The sequence below is a fragment of the Oncorhynchus mykiss genome, chromosome 21 (genome assembly GCF_013265735.2).
Source record: "Oncorhynchus mykiss isolate Arlee chromosome 21, USDA_OmykA_1.1, whole genome shotgun sequence".
Taxonomy (NCBI): Eukaryota; Metazoa; Chordata; class Actinopteri; order Salmoniformes; family Salmonidae; genus Oncorhynchus; species Oncorhynchus mykiss.
The window spans coordinates 11340277-11360831 of NC_048585.1; the positions used below are offsets into that span (position 1 = coordinate 11340277).

A 20555-nucleotide genomic window follows, 5' to 3' on the forward strand; every position below is an offset into this window, starting at 1 on the left:
TAGTAACGGAACAGACTCAAGCATATGATAGTAACAGAACAGACTCAAGCATATGATAGTAACGGAACAGACTCAAGCATATGATAGTAATGGAACAGACTCAAGCATATGATAGTAACAGAACAGACTCAAGCATATGATAGTAATGGAACAGACTCAAGCATATGATAGTAACAGAACAGATTCAAGCATATGATAGTAACGGAACAGACTCAAGCATATGATAGTAACAGAACAGACTCAAGCATATGATAGTAACGGAACAGACTCAAGCATTTGATAGTAACGGAACAGACTCAAACATATGATAGTAACAGAACAGACTCAAGCATATGATAGTAACGAAACAGACTCAAGCATTTGATAGTAACGGAACAGACTCAAGCATATGATAGCAATGGAACAGACTCAAGCATATGATAGTAACGGAACAGACTCAAGCATATGATAGCAATGGAACAGACTCAAGCATATGATAGTAACGGAACAGACTCAAGCATATGATAGTAACGGAACAGACTCAAGCATATGATAGCAATGGAACAGACTCAAGCATATGATAGTAACGGAACAGACTCAAGCATATGATAGCAATGGAACAGACTCAAGCATATGATAGTAACGGAACAGACTCAAGCATATGATAGTAACAGAACAGACTCAAGCATATTCCCCATTCACAGGAAAAGGGTGTACGAATGAAGGATAAGGGAGCATACGAATTTTATAACATGTTTGAGATATAATCAAATCACATTTCATTTGTCACATACACGTGTATAGTAGATGTTATTGCGGGTGTAGCGAAATGCTGTTGTTTCTAGCTCCAACAGTTCAGTAATATCTAACTAGTAATATCTAACAATATACACATTCTAAAGTAAAGGGATGGAATTAAGAATATATAAATATTTGGACGAGCAATGTCAGAGCTGCATAGACTAAGATACAGTAGAATAGGACAGAATAAGATGCTGGAGAGTAACTGTTCCGTTCTGGGTAACAGATTAGTTCAACAACTACATAACTGAGTAGATACAGTATGTCCAGTTGTTTCCTGTGAGGTCTTGATCACTCAAACACTGAAGAGGGTCTTGTTTTGGAAACATCCTTCCTAATTCCCTTTAGTAATCACTGAAATAACACATCAACTGTAAATTGTCTAAAGCTATCACCACTCCACTTATGATATCACTGGTTACATGAACCAATGAATGGAGGATGGAAGGAAGCGTGGATTGTGTAGTAGTTGGAAATGTCCCAAGTGTTTACCCGTGACAGGTCCCGTAGTACTAACTGCCACCACTAGAGGTGGTGTATAGACGGTGACGGCTGTGTTCGGTGCTGTGTTTACATCTGCGTGCTGTTGACGTGGAAGAGACACAGAAGAAAGATGGCGGCGCCCTCTGCAGAGCAGCAAAACGGCCAAAGTGATGAATCTGATCTACAAAGCCCTATATCGACAAATTATGAAGACTCCGAAACAGAATCGGGGGAGGGAGCACTCCCCGACTACGTTGTCGAATTGATAGAGAAAGAAATCGGAGTGGATCTGAAGTCGCTGAAGAAAGTTAGCGCGCTCCTGGAGAAACTGACAGCGGAAAACAAGTTGCTGGAGGAGCAGGTAGTTAGCAAGCGCGTTGTTAACTTCATGTTGCACACTCAAATCAGCTTTCAATGCTGTATCAATTATTGCATGAAAAATAATAGAATCGTTAATAATGCGAGTATTATTCTTTCCCTTGCTAGTTAATGTAAGTAATGATCTATAGCTAACCTTTGCTAGCTAGTTTAAGGGCGTGCATTTCCCTTGCTGACAGGTCTTCCTCCACCCACCTTCTCAGGTTCTGACGGTGTCCAGTTCGGTGCCGCTGCGGGTGTCAGCAGCGCTGTCTGCTGCCGAGGAGTCCCGTGTGTCTCTGGAAGGTTTGCTCCAGCGGGAGAGGGTCCTGTCCAACACCCTGATACAGCACCTGCAGGGCGCCCAGCCCTGGGCAGACAGCCTGGGACGGACCCTGGAACAGCTGGACAACACAGAGAAACACATGAAATACCTGCAGTGTCTGTCACGCATTGAAGAACTCAGGTGAGCAACAGTATTATTATTTTCTTCTTCTTGTAGTTGGACAATATATTTGACACTATTCAAAGATAGGATCCTGATTGGAATACACACACACAAAATGGTATCCTACTGTATGTTAAGTTGTTCCGCTAACTGTCGTTCTCTCCTCCCACAGTGACAGCATCCAGCAGTGTCTGATCACCAACAGTATATGGGAGGCAGTGGTGGCGGTGGGCAGCATGGCCAGTCTAGATGTGGGCCTAAAGCAGTCTGGCTGCTCTCATCTCCAGGCCTTCCTCAGAGAGACACTATGCTTCTGGCACAAGATCATTAAGGACAGACTGGCTGGGTATGTGTGGCTGAGTGGGTCAGACAGGGCAGGCAGTGTGTTGTGTTAGCGGGCCGGGCCGGAGCAGAAGGACTGGCGATGGAGAACTCTGTGATAGTTATTAGGATCTCTGTTTAGATCAGTGGTCAGAAACCCTGGTCCTGGAGAGCAACTGGCCATGCAGGCCTTTGTTCCAGCCTGGCACTAACCCATCTAATTCAGTCTAAATGACTAGTTGACCAGGTGTATTTGTGTTGGGCCAGAACAAGTAAGACACACACGGTAGCTCTCCAGGACCGGGCTTGGTGATTCACAGTTATTATGATGATCCAAAGTCAAGCTACCTCAGACCTGAATGTGATTTTTAACTCCTCCTCCTCCTCTGTCTGGCAGTGATTTTGAGGAGTTGCTGATCCAGCTCCACTGGCCGTTCATCTCGCCTCCCACCCAGTCTCTCTCCCCCCCTGCCAACGCTCAGGAGCTCCACAGCCAGCTGGAGCTTCTGGTGGCCCAGCTCCTGTCTCTACAGACCTCGTATCCTTCACCCTAATATAGTGTTATCAGAGTCGAAGACATACACACTAGCATTATCGTCTGTTATACATTCGCTGTTATAGACACTACTAGGTTATACACACGCTGTTCTAGACAGGACTAGGTTGTAGACAGGACTGGGTTATAGACAGGACTGGGTTGTAGACAGGACTGGGTTATAGACACTACTAGGTTATACACACTACTGGGTTATAGACAGGACTGGGTTATAGACACTACTAGGTTATAGACAGGACTGGGTTATAGACACTACTAGTTTATAGACAGGACTGGGTTATAGACACTACTAGGTTATAGACAGGACTGGGTTATACACACTACTGGGTTATAGACAGGACTGGGTTATAGACACTACTAGGTTATACATACTACTGGGTTATAGACAGGACTGGGTTATAGACAGGACTGGGTTGTAGACAGGACTGGGTTGTAGACAGGACTGGGTTATTGACAGGACTGGGTTGTAGACACTACTGGGTTATAGACAGGACTGGGTTATAGACAGGACTGGGTTATAGACACTACTAGGTTATACACACTACTAGGTTATAGACAGGACTGGGTTATAGACAGGACTGGGTTATAGACACTACTAGGTTATAGACACTACTAGGTTATAGACACTACTAGGTTATATACAGGACTGGGTTATTGACAGGACTGGGTTATAGACACTACTAGGTTATAGACACTACTAGGTTATAGAGAGGACTGGGTTATAGACAGGACTGGGTTATAATCAGGACTGGGTTATAGACAGGACTGGGTTGTAGACAGGACTGGGTTGTAGACAGGACTGGGTTACAGACAGGACTGAGTTGTAGACAGGACTGGGTTATAGACACTACTGGGTTATAGACACTACTAGGTTATAGACAGGACTGGGTTATAGACAGGACTGGGTTATAGACACTACTAGGTTATAGACAGGACTGGGTTATAGACACTACTAGGTTATAGACAGGACTGGGTTATATACAGGACTGGGTTATAGGCAGGACTGGGTTATAGACACTACTGGGTTATAGACACTACTGGGTTATAGACAGGACTGGGTTATAGACACTACTGGGTTATAGACAGGACTGGGTTATAGACACTACTAGGTTGTAGACACTACTGGGTTATAGACACTACTAGGTTATAGACACTACTAGGTTATAGACACTACTAGGTTATAGACACTACTGGGTTATAGACACTACTGGGTTATAGACACTACTGGGTTATAGACAGGACTGGGTTATAGACACTACTAGGTTATAGACAGGACTGGGTTATAGACAGGACTGGGTTATAGACACTACTGGGTTATAGACACTACTAGGTTATAGACACTACTGGGTTATAGACACTACTAGGATATAGACAGGACTGGGTTATAGACACTACTAGGTTATAGACACTACTAGGTTATAGACACTACTAGGTTATAGACACTACTAGGTTATAGACACTACTGGGTTATAGACACTACTAGGATATAGACAGGACTGGGTTATAGACACTACTGGGTTATAGACACTACTAGGTTATAGACACTACTGGGTTATAGACACTACTAGGATATAGACAGGACTGGGTTATAGACAGGACTGGGTTATAGACAGGACTGGGTTATAGACAGGACTGGGTTATAGACAGGACTGGGTTGTAGACAGGACTGGGTTGTAGACAGGACTGGGTTATAGACAGGACTGGGTTATAGACAGGACTGGGTTATAGACAGGACTGGGTTATAGACACTACTAGGTTATAGACACTACTAGGTTATAGACACTACTAGGTTATAGACACTACTAGATTGTAGACACTACTGGGTTATAGACACTACTGGGTTATAGACACTACTAGGTTATAGACACTACTAGATTGTAGACACTACTGGGTTATAGACACTACTAGGTTATAGACACTACTGGGTTATAGACACTACTAGGTTGTAGACACTACTAGGTTATAGACACTACTAGGTTGTAGACACTACTAGGTTATAGACACTACTGGGTTATAGACACTACTAGGTTATAGACACTACTAGGTTATAGACACTACTGGGTTATAGACACTACTAGGTTATAGACACTACTAGGTTATAGACAGGACTAGGTTATAGACACTACTAGGTTATAGACACTACTAGGTTATAGACACTACTAGATTATAGACACTACTGGGTTATAGACACTACTGGGTTATAGACACTACTAGGTTATAGACACTACTGGGTTATAGACACTACTAGGTTATAGACACTACTAGGTTATAGACACTACAAGGTTATAGACACTACTGGGTTATAGACACTACTAGGTTATAGACACTACTAGGTTATAGACAGGACTGGGTTGTAGACACTACTAGGTTATAGACACTACTAGGTTATAGACACTACTGGGTTATAGACACTCCTAGGTTATAGACACTACTAGGTTATAGACACTACTGGGTTATAGACACTCCTAGGTTATAGACACTACTGGGTTATAGACACTACTAGGTTATAGACACTACTGGGTTATAGACACTACTGGGTTATAGACACTACTAGGTTATAGACACTACTGGGTTATAGACACTACTGGGTTATAGACACTACTAGGTTATAGACACTACTAGGTTGTAGACACTACTAGGTTATAGACACTACTAGGTTGTAGACACTACTAGGTTATAGACACTACTAGGTTGTAGACACTACTAGGTTATAGACACTACTAGGTTATAGACACTACTGGGTTATAGACACTACTAGGTTATAGACACTACTAGGTTATAGACACTACTGGGTTATAGACACAGTGCATTATTTCCACTCTGCACACTTCTTCATACAGTAGCTCCATACATTCCCAGTCACAGACATCCTGTTCCCCACACACTTCCTACGATATTGACTGATGTTGATGTTGTACTGAGATGAATACCTGGCCAGTTTCTTTAACCTGTTTCTCAGTGATGATCTCATATCAGAGAAGCCAACCTCTGTGTCCCGTGTAGGGTTGCCCCCGACGACACCCCTGTCTCTTCCTGTCCAGATCATGTTGCTTCCTCTGAGCAAGAGGTTTCGATACCACTTCACTGGAAACCGTCAGACCAATTCACTCAACAAGGTTAGAGCAACACACACAGACACACACACACACACACACACACACACACAGAGCATGTCTCACACACACACACAAAGACACACACACACAGACACACACACAGACACACACACACACAGAGCACGTCTCAAACACACAGACAGACAGACTATGACAATAATAATAACCTCCATCTCTGTCTCCATGCAGCCTGAGTGGTTCCTGACCCAGGTCCTGATGTGGATGGGTAACAGCTCCAACTTCATGGAGGAGAAGATCCAGCCCATTCTGGACAGAAATGGAGCTAACGTCAACGCCAAGGTTAGAGGATCAGCCGCTACTTGATCATCTAGAATCCTGAGTTCATGTGCCATTGAAGTATTTGTTCACCCCCCAAGATTCAAAGCTGAAAGTCAAGTTGAGTTTCAATCGTAGCAGCTCTTGATGTTCCACAGTCATATGAGAGGATATAAGCATATATATATATATTAATATAATAAAATATAATGGGTATAGCTATTGAAGTATCTCGTGTCATCCCTCACGTCCCCACCAGGTGGAGCTGTGTCGCGGTCTACTCACCCTGGCCCAGGAGAAGCTAGCGTTGGATGCTCCACGGCTGCTCTACGACGACGCTCTCTTCTGCCACCTGGTGGACGAGATCCTGCAGTTTGAGAGGGAGCTGCGCACCACCCACTCCTACCCCAGCACCCTGCCCGGAGTGCTGCATGTACTGCTGGAGGAGGTCGTGCTGCAGAAGTGGCTCACTGTGGAGAGGAAGAGTGAGTGAGAGAGGCAGCAATGGAGCATCTCTCATCGTTCCCTACTCTTTCCCCTTGGCCCTAACCCTCCAATTTCCACAGATCTGAAGGGGCTGGATAGGTATAAGCAGTGTACTGGCAGAGCTTTCGCCATATCGCTTCTACCTTACAGATCTGCAAACATTGAAGGGTTTGGGTGAAGTGAAGGGGTAGGAAGCCATTTGGGACTGACTAAAGAGATTGATTTTATGTGGGATTTTACTTCTCTGTTAGACTCTGTTTATGTCAGTGTATGTGATTTAGTGAATGTGTGATGTGTGCTCATCCCAACTGTGTGTCTCTCTGTAGTGGCGATAGAGAAGGTGGATGCCATGCTGTCTGCTGAGGGGGCTTGGAGCTCCCAGTACAAAGACATCAGTGACATGGACGAACTCAAGGCTCCAGACTGCGCTGAGACCTTCATGACCTTACTGCTGGTCATCACTGGTAGGATTATTAACTACTTCATCACTCTCTCTCTCTACCTCTCTCTCTCTCTCTGCCTCTCTCTCTGTCTCTCTCTCTCTTCATCTCTCTCTGTCTCTCTCTGCCTCTCTCTCTCTCTGCCTCTCTCTCTCTCTGCCTCTCTCTGCCTCTCTCTCTCTCGCTCTCTCTGCCTCTCTCTCTCTCTCTCTCGTCTCACTCTGTCTGTCTTGTTGGTTGTCACCGTTCATCCCTCTGTTTGTCGTAGAGGGACAGCCTGCTGTTGGGGCAGCCTCTGACTTACTGCACTCTATCTCTCTCCCCTTCTCTCCCTCCCTCTCTCTGCTTTCCCTTTCTCTCCCCTCCACCTCCCTCTATCCTCTCTCTCCCCCTCAATCTCTAATACTCCCCCTACCAGACCGCTACCGTGCCCTCCCCTGCCCTCGTGCCCAGCTGCGTTTCCTGGCGCTACAGAGAGAGCTGGTGGACGACTTCCGTATCCGCCTCACCCAGGTGATGAAGGAAGAGTCCCGTAACCCGCTGGGCGCTAGATACTGTGCTATTCTCAACGCTGCCAACTACATCTCCACCGTGCTGGGGGACTGGGGAGACAACGTGGTACGTGGCCCCTCGGAGTCATCACGCTGTTGCTATACAAAACATATTGATGCAGTAGTAGCTAAGATGGGGAGAAGTCTGTCTATAATAAAGCCATACTCTGCCTTCTTAACAACATTATCAACAAGGCAGGTCCTACAGGCCCTAGTTTCTACCTTCTTAACAACACTACCAACAAGGCAGGTCCTACAGGCCCTAGTTTCTACCTTCTTAACAGCACTATCAACAAGGCAGGTCCTACAGGCCCTAGTTTCTACCTTCTTAACAACACTATCAACAAGGCAGGTCCTACAGGCCCTAGTTTTGTCGCACCTTGACTACTGTTCAGTCGTGTGGTCAGGTGCCACAAAAAAGGACTAAGGAAAATTGCAATTGGCTCAGAACAGGGCAGCACGGCTGGCCCTTGGATGTACACAGAGAGCTAATATTAATAATATGCATGTCAATCTCTCCTGGCTCAAAGTGGAGGAGGGATTGACTTCATCACTACTTTTATTTATGAGAGGTATATTTATGAGACATGTTGAATGCACCGAGCGGTCTGTCTAAACTACTGGCACACAGCTCGGACACCCATACATACCCCACAAGACATGCCACAAGAGGTCTCTTCACAGTCCCCAAGTCCAGAACAGACTATGGGAGGTACACAGTACTACATAGAGCCATGACTACATTGAACTCTATTCCACAGTACTACATAGAGCCATGACTACATGGAACTCTATTCCACAGTACCACATAGAGCCATGACCACATGGAACTCTATTCCACAGTACCACATAGAGCCATGACTACATTGAACTCTATTCCACAGTACTACATAGAGTCATGACTACATGGAACTCTATTCCACAGTACCACATAGAGCCATGACTACATGGAACTCTATTCCACAGTACTACATAGAGCCATGACTACATGGAACTCTATTCCACAGTACCACATAGAGCCATGACTACATGGAACTCTATTCCACAGTACTACATAGAGCCATGACTACATGGAACTCTATTCCACAGTACCACATAGAGCCATGACTACATGGAACTCTATTCCACAGTACTACATAGAGCCATGACTACATGGAACTCTATTCCACAGTACCACATAGAGCCATGACTACATGGAACTCTATTCCACAGTACCACATAGAGCCATGACTACATTGAACTCTATTCCACAGTACTACATAGAGCCATGACTACATGGAACTCTATTCCACAGTACTACATAGAGCCATGACTACATGGAACTCTATTACACAGTACCACATAGAGCCATGACTACATGGAACTCTATTCCACAGTACCACATAGAGCCATGACTACATGGAACTCTATTCCACAGTACCACATAGAGCCATGACTACATTGAACTCTATTCCACAGTACCACATAGAGCCATGACTACATGGAACTCTATTCCACAGTACCACATAGAGCCATGACTACATGGAACTCTTATTTCACAGTACTACATAGAGCCATGACTACATGGAACTCTATTCCACAGTACTACATAGAGCCATGACTACATGGAACTCTATTCCACAGTACCACATACAGCCATGACTACATGGAACTCTATTCCACAGTACTACATAGAGCCATGACTACATGGAACTCTATTCCACAGTACTACATAGAGCCATGACTACATGGAACTCTATTCCACAGTACTACATAGAGCCATGACTACATGGAACTCTATTCCACAGTACCACATACAGCCATGACTACATGGAACTCTATTCCACAGTACCACATAGAGCCATGACTACATGGAACTCTATTCCACAGTACCACATAGAGCCATGACTACATGGAACTCTTATTTCACAGTACTACATAGAGCCATGACTACATGGAACTCTATTCCACAGTACTACATAGAGCCATGACTACATGGAACTCTATTCCACAGTACCACATACAGCCATGACTACATGGAACTCTATTCCACAGTACTACATAGAGCCATGACTACATGGAACTCTATTCCACAGTACCACATAGAGCCATGACTACATTGAACTCTATTCCACAGTACCACATAGAGCCATGACTACATGGAACTCTATTCCACAGTACCACATAGAGCCATGACTACATGGAACTCTTATTTCACAGTACTACATAGAGCCATGACTACATGGAACTCTATTCCACAGTACTACATAGAGCCATGACTACATGGAACTCTATTCCACAGTACCACATACAGCCATGACTACATGGAACTCTATTCCACAGTACTACATAGAGCCATGACTACATGGAACTCTATTCCACAGTACTACATAGAGCCATGACTACATGGAACTCTATTCCACAGTACTACATAGAGCCATGACTACATGGAACTCTATTCCACAGTACCACATACAGCCATGACTACATGGAACTCTATTCCACAGTACCACATAGAGCCATGACTACATGGAACTGTATTCCACATCAGGTAACTGATGCAGCAGTAAAATTAGATTTAAAAAACAGATAAAAACACCTTATGGAACAGCGGGGACTGTGAAGCAACACAAACATTGGCACAGACATATACATATGATAAGATACGCACTATACACACACATGGTGGTGGTGGAGTAGGGGCCTGAGGGAACACAGTGTGTTGTGAAATCTGAATGTATTGTAATGTATTACAGTTGTATAAACTGCCTTCATTTTGCTGGACCCCAGGAAGAGTAGCTGCTGCCTTGGCAGGAACTAATGGGGATCCATAATAAACCCCAGGAAGAGTAGCTGCTGTATTGGCAGCATCTAATGGGGATCCATAATAAACCCCAGGAAGAGTAGCTGCTGCTCTGGCAGCATCTAATGGGGTTCCATAATAAACCCCAGGAAGAGTAGCTGCTGCCTTGGCAGCATCTAATGGGGTTCCATAATAAACCCCAGGAAGAGTAGCTGCTGCCTTGGCAGCATCTAATGGGGTTCCATAATAAACCCCAGGAAGAGTAGCTGCTGCCTTGGCAGGAACTAATAGGGATCCATAATAAACCCCAGGAAGAGTAGCTGCTGCCTTGGCAGGAACTAATGGGGTTCCATAATAAACCCCAGGAAGAGTAGCTGCTGCCTTGGCAGGAACTAATGGGGTTCCATAATAAACCCCAGGAAGAGTAGCTGCTGCCTTGGCAGGAACTAATGGGGTTCCATAATAAACCCCAGGAAGAGTAGCTGCTGTATTGGCAGGAACTAATGGGGTTCCATAATAAACCCCAGGAAGAGTAGCTGCTGTATTGGCAGGAACTAATGGGGTTCCATAATAAACCCCAGGAAGAGTAGCTGCTGTATTGGCAGGAACTAATGGGGATCCATAATAAACCCCAGGAAGAGTAGCTGCTGTATTGGCAGGAACTAATGGGGTTCCATAATAAACCCCAGGAAGAGTAGCTGCTGTATTGGCAGGAACTAATGGGGTTCCATAATAAATACAAAAATACTTCTCCACATGCTGCCTGTCTGTCAATCTGTCAGTCTGTCTGCCCACCTGTCTGTCAATCTGTCAGTCTGTCTGCCCACCTGTCTGTCAATCTGTCAGTCTGTCTGCCCACCTGTCTGTCAATCTGTCAGTCTGTCTGCCCACCTGTCTGTCAATCTGTCAGTCTGTCTGCCCACCTGTCTGTCAATCTGTCAGTCTGTCTGCCCACCTGTCTGTCAATCTGTCAGTCTGTCTGCCCACCTGTCTGTCAATCTGTCAGTCTGCCTGCCCACCTGTCTGTCAATCTGTCAGTCTGTCTGCCCACCTGTCTGTCAATCTGTCAGTCTGTCTGCCCACCTGTCTGTCAATCTGTCAGTCTGTCTGCCCACCTGTCTGTCAATCTGTCAGTCTGTCTGCCCACCTGTCTGTCAATCTGTCAGTCTGTCTGCCCACCTGTCTGTCAATCTGTCAGTCTGCCTGCCCACCTGTCTGTCAATCTGTCAGTCTGCCTGCCCACCTGTCTGTCAATCTGTCAGTCTGTCTGCCCACCTGTCTGTCAATCTGTCAGTCTGTCTGCCCACCTGTCTGTCAATCTGTCAGTCTGTCTGCCCACCTGTCTGTCAATCTGTCAGTCTGTCTGCCCACCTGTCTGTCAATCTGTCAGTCTGTCTGCCCACCTGTCTGTCAATCTGTCAGTCTGTCTGCCCGCCTGTCTGCCCACCTGTCTGTCAATCTGTCAGTCTGTCTGCCCGCCTGTCTGCCCGCCTGTCTGCCCACCTGTCTGTCAATCTGTCAGTCTGTCTGCCCACCTGTCTGTCAATCTGTCAGTCTGTCTGCCCGCCTGTCTGCCCACCTGTCTGTCAATCTGTCAGTCTGTCTGCCTACCTGTCTGTCAATCTGTCAGTCTGTCTGCCCGCCTGCCTGCCTGCCTGTCTGTCAATCTGTCAGTCTGTCTGCCCGCCTGTCTGCCCACCTGTCTGCATGCCTGTCTGTCAATCTGTCAGTCTGTCTGACTGTACATGTGTTGTCCGTTCAGAAGTAGTTAAGGGGACAGAAAAAGCCACATATTAACACCTTCACTCTGCTGTATGGGCCCTCCTTTTACTGCACTGCTCCAGAGGTCTTCTTCAAGGCTGTTCAATTTTCTCCTCTCTCTCCTCTGTTCTTCCTCAGTTCTTCCTACAGCTGCAGCAGTCAGCTGTGGCCCTGGGGGAGGAGGAGCTGTTGGGGCCGCTGGGGGTCACTGAGTCCGGCCGTCTGGCCTCTCTGGAGGGGTCTCTGTTTGAGGGGCTCCTGGGGCTGCTGGAGAGGCTGAGAGGAGACATGCTGGGCAGGTTACTGGAGGCTGTCATGAGGGACGTACAGAAGAAGGCTCAGCCCTACTGCAGGGACAGGTCAGTGGAGACACTCTTCTCTTAGAGGAAGGGTTCTTTCTGTTCAATCTCGTTCCTCTCAAGATGTAGTCCTATTTTTGGAGTTTTAAACACTAGGCACCCACTGTCACCTTGCTTTGCTTGGTGTTTAGGCCCCGGCTGATTGTAAGCACTTTGTGACAAATGTCTTTGTCCTGTAACACGCCTGGACAGTAGGAATGAAATGTGATTTCTTGAAAGAATCTGGTAGAGCTCAGATCATCACCTACAGCCACCATATAACCAATTGAACAACACAATGTCGGAGTGAACAAAATGTTAAAAATGAGAATGACACTAATGTGTTTCCTTCTCCCAGGTGGTTGTCTCTGCCGTCCCAGTGTGACCAGGCCACCATGTCCCTGTCCAGTTTAGCCTGTCCTCTGATGCTCTGTCTCAGGGACCACCTGCTCCAGCTGCAGCAGATGCTGTGTCTGCCTCTCTTCCAGACGGGCTGGCAGGACCTGGCTGAGAGGCTGGACCTCTTCCTCTACCAGAATGTGAGTCACACTGCTGGCCTGCTACAAAGGGAATTAATCAGATAGTTGACTTCATTAAATATTTTAACTTTTAGTGATTTCTCAGATACTACTGTCTGGAGTGACTTAAAAGAAGGTAATTAGATTGTCCCACATCATTAGACACATCTGTTCTCAAATACATTAAAACTACATTGGCTACAGACCAATTCTAATGATAAAATACAGACGGGAGAAAATAGGATGAAGCAATAGAGAATGTTTTTTTTGGGGGGGGTAATCACATCTCTATTAACGTATGGACCTGCTACCTGTCTCCCTCAGGTGATTCTGTATAACCACTTCAACGAGGGGGGTGCAGCCCAGCTCCAGTTCGACATGACAAGGAACCTCTTCCCTCTGTTTGGACACTACTGCAAGAGGCCTGAGAACTTCTTCAAACAGTGAGTGGGCCATTACATACAATGGCAATTCTGCTGACAATATCACCTGAAAACATTGTCCACTGTACCATCATCTGTAGAAGAGACCTACAGTTTGTTTGTAGTTCCTTGGGTTATTAAATGTCCTGCACAGGGGTTGAATTCCTTGTCAAATAATTTCTAGGTAAAAAATGATTGGTCATGTCTCCCTCTCTCAGTGTGAAGGAGGCCTGCGTCATCCTGTGTCTGAATGTGGGCTCAGCTCTTCTTCTACGAGACGTCCTAAGGCAGGCTGAGGAAGACGAGGAGCAACCAGGGACCCCGGACGGCAAGCAGCCCAGCCCTACGTCAGCCCTCAACGAGCTGGGGGTCTACCGCCTGGCCCCCTGCGACGTCCTCATCCTGCTCAACCTCAGGGCCTCCTGGCCGGGAAAGTGAGGGGAGATGGGAGGAAGAACAGTAGCCTGGTCCCAGATGTGTTTTTGACAACTCCTATGGTGATGCCGATTGGCCGTAGGAGTTGAGCAAGGCAGCACTAACAGATCTGTGACCAGGCTAGGACGGGCTTCAGCTGGCAAAGAACAACCACTACCAATGAACTACACCGTATCCCATAAACCTGGAATAGACCGCTGTCATTCCTGAATACTCCTGTCCTATCCCGTTTAATCCCAGTGTTGTTTACTTTGCGGATCCTCTGTCTAGAAGCTCAGTGTTCCATATCAACTCACCACTCCTGGTCTAAACGCAGGGGAGAGCCCTCGACTGGAGCCTGAAGGATGTGTTTATATGAACTGCTCATGTAGATGACATTATTTGTCTATTGACTGACAGCACAGACTTCTGTCTTCTTGTGGAGGAGATCTAGTAGTACCACATGGTGTGGATGGGTATATCAGGAGGTCCCCTCTCTCACTTCCTGACAGGGACTGTTGTCTTTAACCACACGAGATATAGGAGACCTTAACACTGCTGTTTTAAGCAGTCCAGTGCATTTGATAACAACAACAGCCCTGTCTGTCACATTACCTTATTTAATGTCATATACATTTGTAAAGAAGTGAGAAATAAAAACGTTTAAATCACGAAAATGTTATTTATGTCAGTAAACTGCCGTTTTGACAACCAATCATGTACGTTCATGCTAATGTATTTCAGAGTGAAAGATTCTCCAAGTCACTCCAGTGAGCCAAGTGGGTCTCAGCAGCCTGCCCAGGTTCAGTATGGGGTCTCAGCAGCCTGCCCAGGTTCAGTATGGGTCTCAGCAGCCTGCCCAGGTGCAGTATGGGTCTCAGCAGCCTGCCCAGGTGCAGTATGGGTCTCAGCAGCCTGCCCAGGTGCAGTATGGGTCTCAGCAGCCTGCCCAGGTGCAGTATGGGTCTCAGCAGCCTGCCCAGGTGCAGTATGGGTCTCAGCAGCCTGCCCAGGTGCAGTATGGGTCTCAGCAGCCTGCCCAGGTGCAGTATGGGTCTCAGCAGCCTGCCCAGGTGCAGTATGCCATAGAAACAGAAGCAGTGTTGGAGACACTGAGGTATAATGAGCGCTAGAGACTGCATCCATATGTCTGACTGTTTAAGGTAATCTACTGACATTCTTCATGACCAGGTTTTATCTGGTTTATACAGACCAACATCACATGTGCACTAGCACTCAATGTGCAAAGGGAGTAGTGATGACGTCATCCCAAAACAGCAGACATTGGATGAATATTAACATGTTAATGGACTTGTTTCATATTGCTGGTGACTGCTGACTAACTGATCTACAAATCACCTTGTATCATAAATAACGACTCATTATTTGTAGATCAGTCAGTCACAATTGACCAATGATACATCACGTTGATGCTCTCCAACAGGACAACTGTCTTCAACTGTGAGCACTGGGGGAAAATAATTCAAATAATGAAATGGCTGTTTTATGCACAAAGGTTATGACTAAAGTGTCTTATTATGAATTTTCTAATCTTACTTTTTTCTATGTGGGCGTCTATGGAAATTGGCTTTCTGGGCCGGGTGTCAGTTAAACTGCAGTACCGAAGCAAAACTGTCCCTTTGGCTGGAGAACATCAAATCCATGATGCATTGTGGGTAAATGGTGACTGACTGATCTTCAAATAATAATCAGTAATTAATTATGATCCAAGGTCGAACAAGCCTATTATCTCTAGAAAGGGCGGTCTGGTAAACTCATGGATCGGTAGGGCGACACCACTGAGGTATAAAGAACGGCGCGACACTCATTTTCTGTGGATTCGGCGCCATCTTCTGGACACCAAAATAATTAGTGGGTCTGCAATCATCTAGTCTGGTCTGATGCTGTTTCCGGTTTGTGCCTGCACGCCGATTTTGTGATCTACGGTGGAGCTACGTTTGTGTTTTCCAAAGAAACCCGGCGGATTTGAACGAGTCTTTTGTTGTCACCATGTCGACTGCCCTCGAGAGCTACATCAACCGTATCCTTTGAACTAAAGTCATCCTGGTACAGTCACTGAATGGGACTTTTGCTGATGAATCGTGTGATTATTGATGCGTGGGTGCTTTGGCCTGCTAGATTGAGCTTTGCTAGCAATAGCATCGCATATGACTTTTTAGTAGAATGACATGTAACTGTGCGCTAGTTAGATAAAATATAATACAAATGATTTTGGAAGCCAAACATGGGTACATGTTCATCCAAATGTGTTATTTAAGCAATAAGGCCCGAGGAGGTGTGGTATATGGCCAATATACCACGGCTATGGGCTGATCTTTAGGACGACTCAAAGCTGAGTGCCTGAATCCAGCCCTTAGCTGTGGTATATTGGCCATATACCACAAACCCCCGAGGTGCCTTATTGCTATTATAAACTGTTTACAAATGTATTTTTACTGTTCTAATTACATGTTTTGTCATACCTGTGGTATACTGTCTGATATACAACGGCTTTCTGCCAATCAGCATTCAGGGCTTGAACCACCAATTGTATAATAGCAAGCTAACTATGGATTTTGTCGTGCAAGCTCAACAGTGTTGCTGCATGTGCAGCTTCTCATGAAATAGCAGCCTGGTCTCATATGCCTCGATTGCGCTTAACTGACTTGCCTAGTTCAATAAAGATTCAATAAAAATGCTCAATGGGTGACATGTCTGAGAATGTAGGCCATTTTCAGCTTCCAGGAATTGTGTACAGGTCCTTGTGACTAAAACAAGATGAATGGCACGCCAATGGGCCTCAGGATTTTGTCACGGTATCTCTATGCATTCAAATTGCCATCGATAAAATGCAGTTGTGTTCGTTGGCCGTAGCTTATGCCTACCCATACCATAACCCCACCGCCACCATGGGGCCCTCTGTTCACAACGTTGACATCAGCAAACCACTCACCGACACAGCGCCATACACATGGTCTGTGATTAGAAGTACTGCCAAATTCTCTAAAATGACATTATGGTAGAGAAATGAACATTAAATTCTCTGGCAACAGCCCTGGTGGACATTCCTGCAGTCAGCATGCCAATTGCACACTCCCTCAAAACTTGAGAAATCTGTGGCATTGTTGTGACAAAATTGCACATTTTGGTGACCTTTTAGGGGCACCCGTGTAGTGATCGTGCAGTTTAATCAGCTTCTTGATATGCCTATCCTGTAAAGTGGATGGATTATCTTGACAAAAGAGAACTGCTCACTAACAGGGATGTAAACAAATTTGTGCACAACATTTGAAGGAAATAAGCTTTTTGTGTGTATGGAACATTTCTGGGATGAAGGACATCCACAAGTGAATACATACCATACAAAATGTAACTTATACAAATGATGAGTGTCACGGATTTACATTTACTATGTTACGTCTACCCCTGAGACCAGGTTGGAAATAGTGTCCCAAATGTTTTCCTTAGCTGCTGTGTTTCAGGTACAGTGGCCATCGTTACATCTGACGGACGGATGATAGTGGTATGTCTCTAGCTACTTCACTGCCGTACTTGGCTCCAGATCTGTGCGTCTGAATGGTTTTGACTGGACCATAAACTGGATTTTGTGCGTGTGCTGTTTTGATTGGACCGTTGATCTGACTGTGCGTGTACTGTTTTGATTGGACTGTTGATCTGTGTGTACTGTTTTGATTGGACCGTTGATCTGACTGTGCGTGTACTGTTTTGATTGGACCGTTGATCTGATTGTGCGTGTACTGTTTTGATTGGACCGTTGATTTCACTGTGCGTGTACTGTCTTGATTGGACCGTTGATCTGTGTGTACTGTTTTGATTGGACTGTTGATCGGATTGTGCGTGTACTGTTTTGATTGGACCGTTGATCTGTGTGTACTGTCTTGATTGGACCGTTGATCTGTGTGTACTGTTTTGATTGGTCCGTTGATCTGACTGTGTGTGTTCAGGGCACCCTGAAGGGCTTTGACCAGACCATCAACCTGATTCTGGATGAGAGTCATGAGCGTGTGTTCAGTTCCTCTCAGGGCGTGGAGCAGGTGGTCCTGGGACTATACATCGTCAGAGGAGACAACGTGTAAGTATCATGTCGACCTCTGGCGGAACTCTCCCCTTTCACCCAAACGACCCCTTATGACCTCTCCCTCTTACTGCGCCCGTTCACACCCCATCAAGGACTTGGATTGGTGAAGAGACTGAGTGTCGACAACATTTCTGAAACCGTGAGGGGAATGAACACTTTAACTGGCCACTTTGGGGGGGGTCAGACTTCAACACACAGTAGTACACCCAGGCCCAACAGTAGTACACCCAGGCCCAACTGCTCTCCTCTATTTTGCAGAGCTGTGATTGGGGAGATTGACGAGGACACAGATTCTTCGCTGGACCTGGGGAACATCCGCGCTGAACCCCTTAACTCTATAGTCCACTGACCTCTCACCCTGACCCCTCAACTTGGATGTGCTGACCCCTACACCTGAGTGATTGTGTGTGTGAGAGAGAGTGTGAAAGAGAAAGCTAGAAATAGAGTAGTGTTTCAATTTTCACCACCTACTCAGCAATAGCTGATGTCCCTGTCTGTAGAGCACAGTTTATCTCCCCCGTGAAGGACCCAGGGGACTAATAATAGGATGTTGATGAATGTGGTGATATTTTTTAATAAAGTGTTTCGTTTAACATGAAGTGTGTGTTGTTACTCCACAACAACAGTGTGAGTAAAGGGCTATAATAAACGGGGTGGATCGAGCCCTGAATGCTGATTGGCTGACAGCCGTGGTATATCAGACCATATACCATGGGTATGACAAAACAATTATTTTTACTACTACGTCCCCCTCGAGCACATATACCACACCCCCTCGAGCACATATACCACACCCCCCGTGCACATATACCACACCCCCTCGTGCACATATATCACACCCCCTCGAGCACATATACCACACCCCCCCGTGCACATATACCACACCCCCCTGTGCACATACCACACCCCCTCGAGCACATATACCACACCCCCCCGTGCACATATACCACACCCCCCCGTGCACATATACCACACCGCCCCCCCGTGCACATATACCACACCCCCTCGTGCCCATATACCACACCCCCTCGTGCCTTATTGCGTAAATATACAGTACCTTCAGAAAGTATTCATTCAGACCTCTTGACTTATTCTACATGCTGTTACAGCCTGAATTCAAAATGGATTCAATATTTTTTTTTTCTCAACCATCTACACACAATACCCTGTAATAACAAAGTGAAAACATGTTTTTTGGAAATGTTTGCAAATGTATTGAAAATTGAAATCTAGAAATATCTAATTTCCATAACTATTCACACTCCTTTGTTCTGATGCTCCACATTGATCTCAGGTACATCCAATTTCCTTCCATCATCCTAGATGGCACTACAACCTGATTGGAGTTGACCTGTGGCAAATTCAATTGTTCGGACATCATTTTGAAAGAAACAAATCAAATTTTATTGGTCACATACACATGGTTAGCAGATGTTAATAATGGTAAGTTGACATCACTTTTATATCCAATAGTTCTTCCCGGCTGTATGTAGTAACACTTGAGATGTTCTGGGCTAACAATGTAAGAAATAATACATAAAATAACTAAATACTGCAAAGTTTTCTAAGGACCTGAAGCGAGGCGACAGTGCATGTCAGAGCAGGAACTATACCATGAAGTCCAAGGAACTGTCTGTAGATCTCTGAGATGGAATTATGATGGACCATATATCAAGAATGTCGAAAGTTTCCTAGAGCACAGTGGTCTCCATCATTGGGAAATTGAAAAGATATGAAACTACCCAGACTGCCTCGAGCTGGCCGTCCGACCAAACCGGGCAAGATGGTCAGGAAACTGACCACTCTGGCAGAACTAAAGAGTTCCTTGGCTAAGATGGGAGAACCTGCCAGAAGGACAAGTCTCTACAGGACTTCACCCATCTGGGCTTTGTGGGAGTGGCCAGATGGAAACCACTCCAGAGAAAAGGCACACCTTAAGTTTGGAAAAAGGTCTGATGAGACAAAAATGTTGCTCTTTGACCTGAATGCAAATGAAAAGTAAATCTGGGACAACTCAAATTAGTATAATATGTTATGTTTGGTATGGTTACCAAAGACAAAAACAAAAGTGGGGTGGATGGGTGGGTGGCTGTATAACACGAATGTCTTGAATCCTATCACGGACAATTTTAGCTAATTAAGCAACTTTGTAACTACTTTTTAGCTACGTTGCAACTCGTTAGAAAGTTAGCTAACCCTTCCCCTAACCTTAACCCCTAGAGCTAGTTAGCGTTAGCCACCTAGCTGTTAGCAATAACAAATTGTAATTCGTGACATATCATATGTTTAACAAATGGTAGGGTCATAACTATAAAACTAGTCAGGAGTAGAACAAATCTATAGTCGTTTTATGCAATTGCTTTCAATTTGGGTCTGTTAAGGTTTTCAAAACTTCAGAGTTTCCAAC

The 20555-nt window shown here is 45.4% G+C and overlaps 2 protein-coding genes across 2 annotated transcripts; both read left to right on the forward strand.

The window, feature by feature from the left end:
- Positions 1 to 1359: 1359 nt before the first annotated feature.
- On the forward strand, positions 1360 to 14719 carry LOC110499792 (RAD50-interacting protein 1). The gene is made up of 13 exons (XM_036956866.1): positions 1360 to 1624; positions 1845 to 2086; positions 2241 to 2414; positions 2787 to 2927; positions 5905 to 6061; positions 6251 to 6361; positions 6597 to 6822; positions 7150 to 7287; positions 7682 to 7881; positions 12496 to 12716; positions 13054 to 13234; positions 13538 to 13656; positions 13854 to 14719. The coding sequence occupies exons 1-13, from the start codon at positions 1394 to 1396 to the stop codon at positions 14071 to 14073; spliced, it is 2361 nt and encodes a 786-aa protein (XP_036812761.1). The 5' UTR covers positions 1360 to 1393; the 3' UTR covers positions 14074 to 14719.
- A 1002-nt stretch (positions 14720 to 15721) lies between these two features.
- Positions 15722 to 18747, forward strand: LOC110518478 (U6 snRNA-associated Sm-like protein LSm8). The gene is made up of 4 exons (XM_036956871.1): positions 15722 to 16090; positions 17532 to 17572; positions 18015 to 18142; positions 18407 to 18747. The coding sequence occupies exons 1-4, from the start codon at positions 16060 to 16062 to the stop codon at positions 18495 to 18497; spliced, it is 291 nt and encodes a 96-aa protein (XP_036812766.1). The 5' UTR covers positions 15722 to 16059; the 3' UTR covers positions 18498 to 18747.
- Positions 18748 to 20555: the final 1808 nt, after the last annotated feature.

Coding starts and splice junctions, on each gene's coding strand:
- LOC110518478 (XM_036956871.1), top strand. CDS start 16,060: ATGTCGACTGCCCTCGAGAGCTACATCAACC. Junction 16,091..17,531: donor CCTCGAGAGCTACATCAACC/GTATCCTTTGAA, acceptor GCTGTGTTTCAG/GTACAGTGGCCATCGTTACA. Junction 18,143..18,406: donor ATCGTCAGAGGAGACAACGT/GTAAGTATCATG, acceptor TCTATTTTGCAG/AGCTGTGATTGGGGAGATTG.
- LOC110499792 (XM_036956866.1), top strand. CDS start 1,394: ATGGCGGCGCCCTCTGCAGAGCAGCAAAACGGCCAAAGTGATGAATCT. Junction 2,928..5,904: donor CTCCTGTCTCTACAGACCTC/GTATCCTTCACC, acceptor CCTGTTTCTCAG/TGATGATCTCATATCAGAGA. Junction 6,062..6,250: donor AGACCAATTCACTCAACAAG/GTTAGAGCAACA, acceptor GTCTCCATGCAG/CCTGAGTGGTTCCTGACCCA.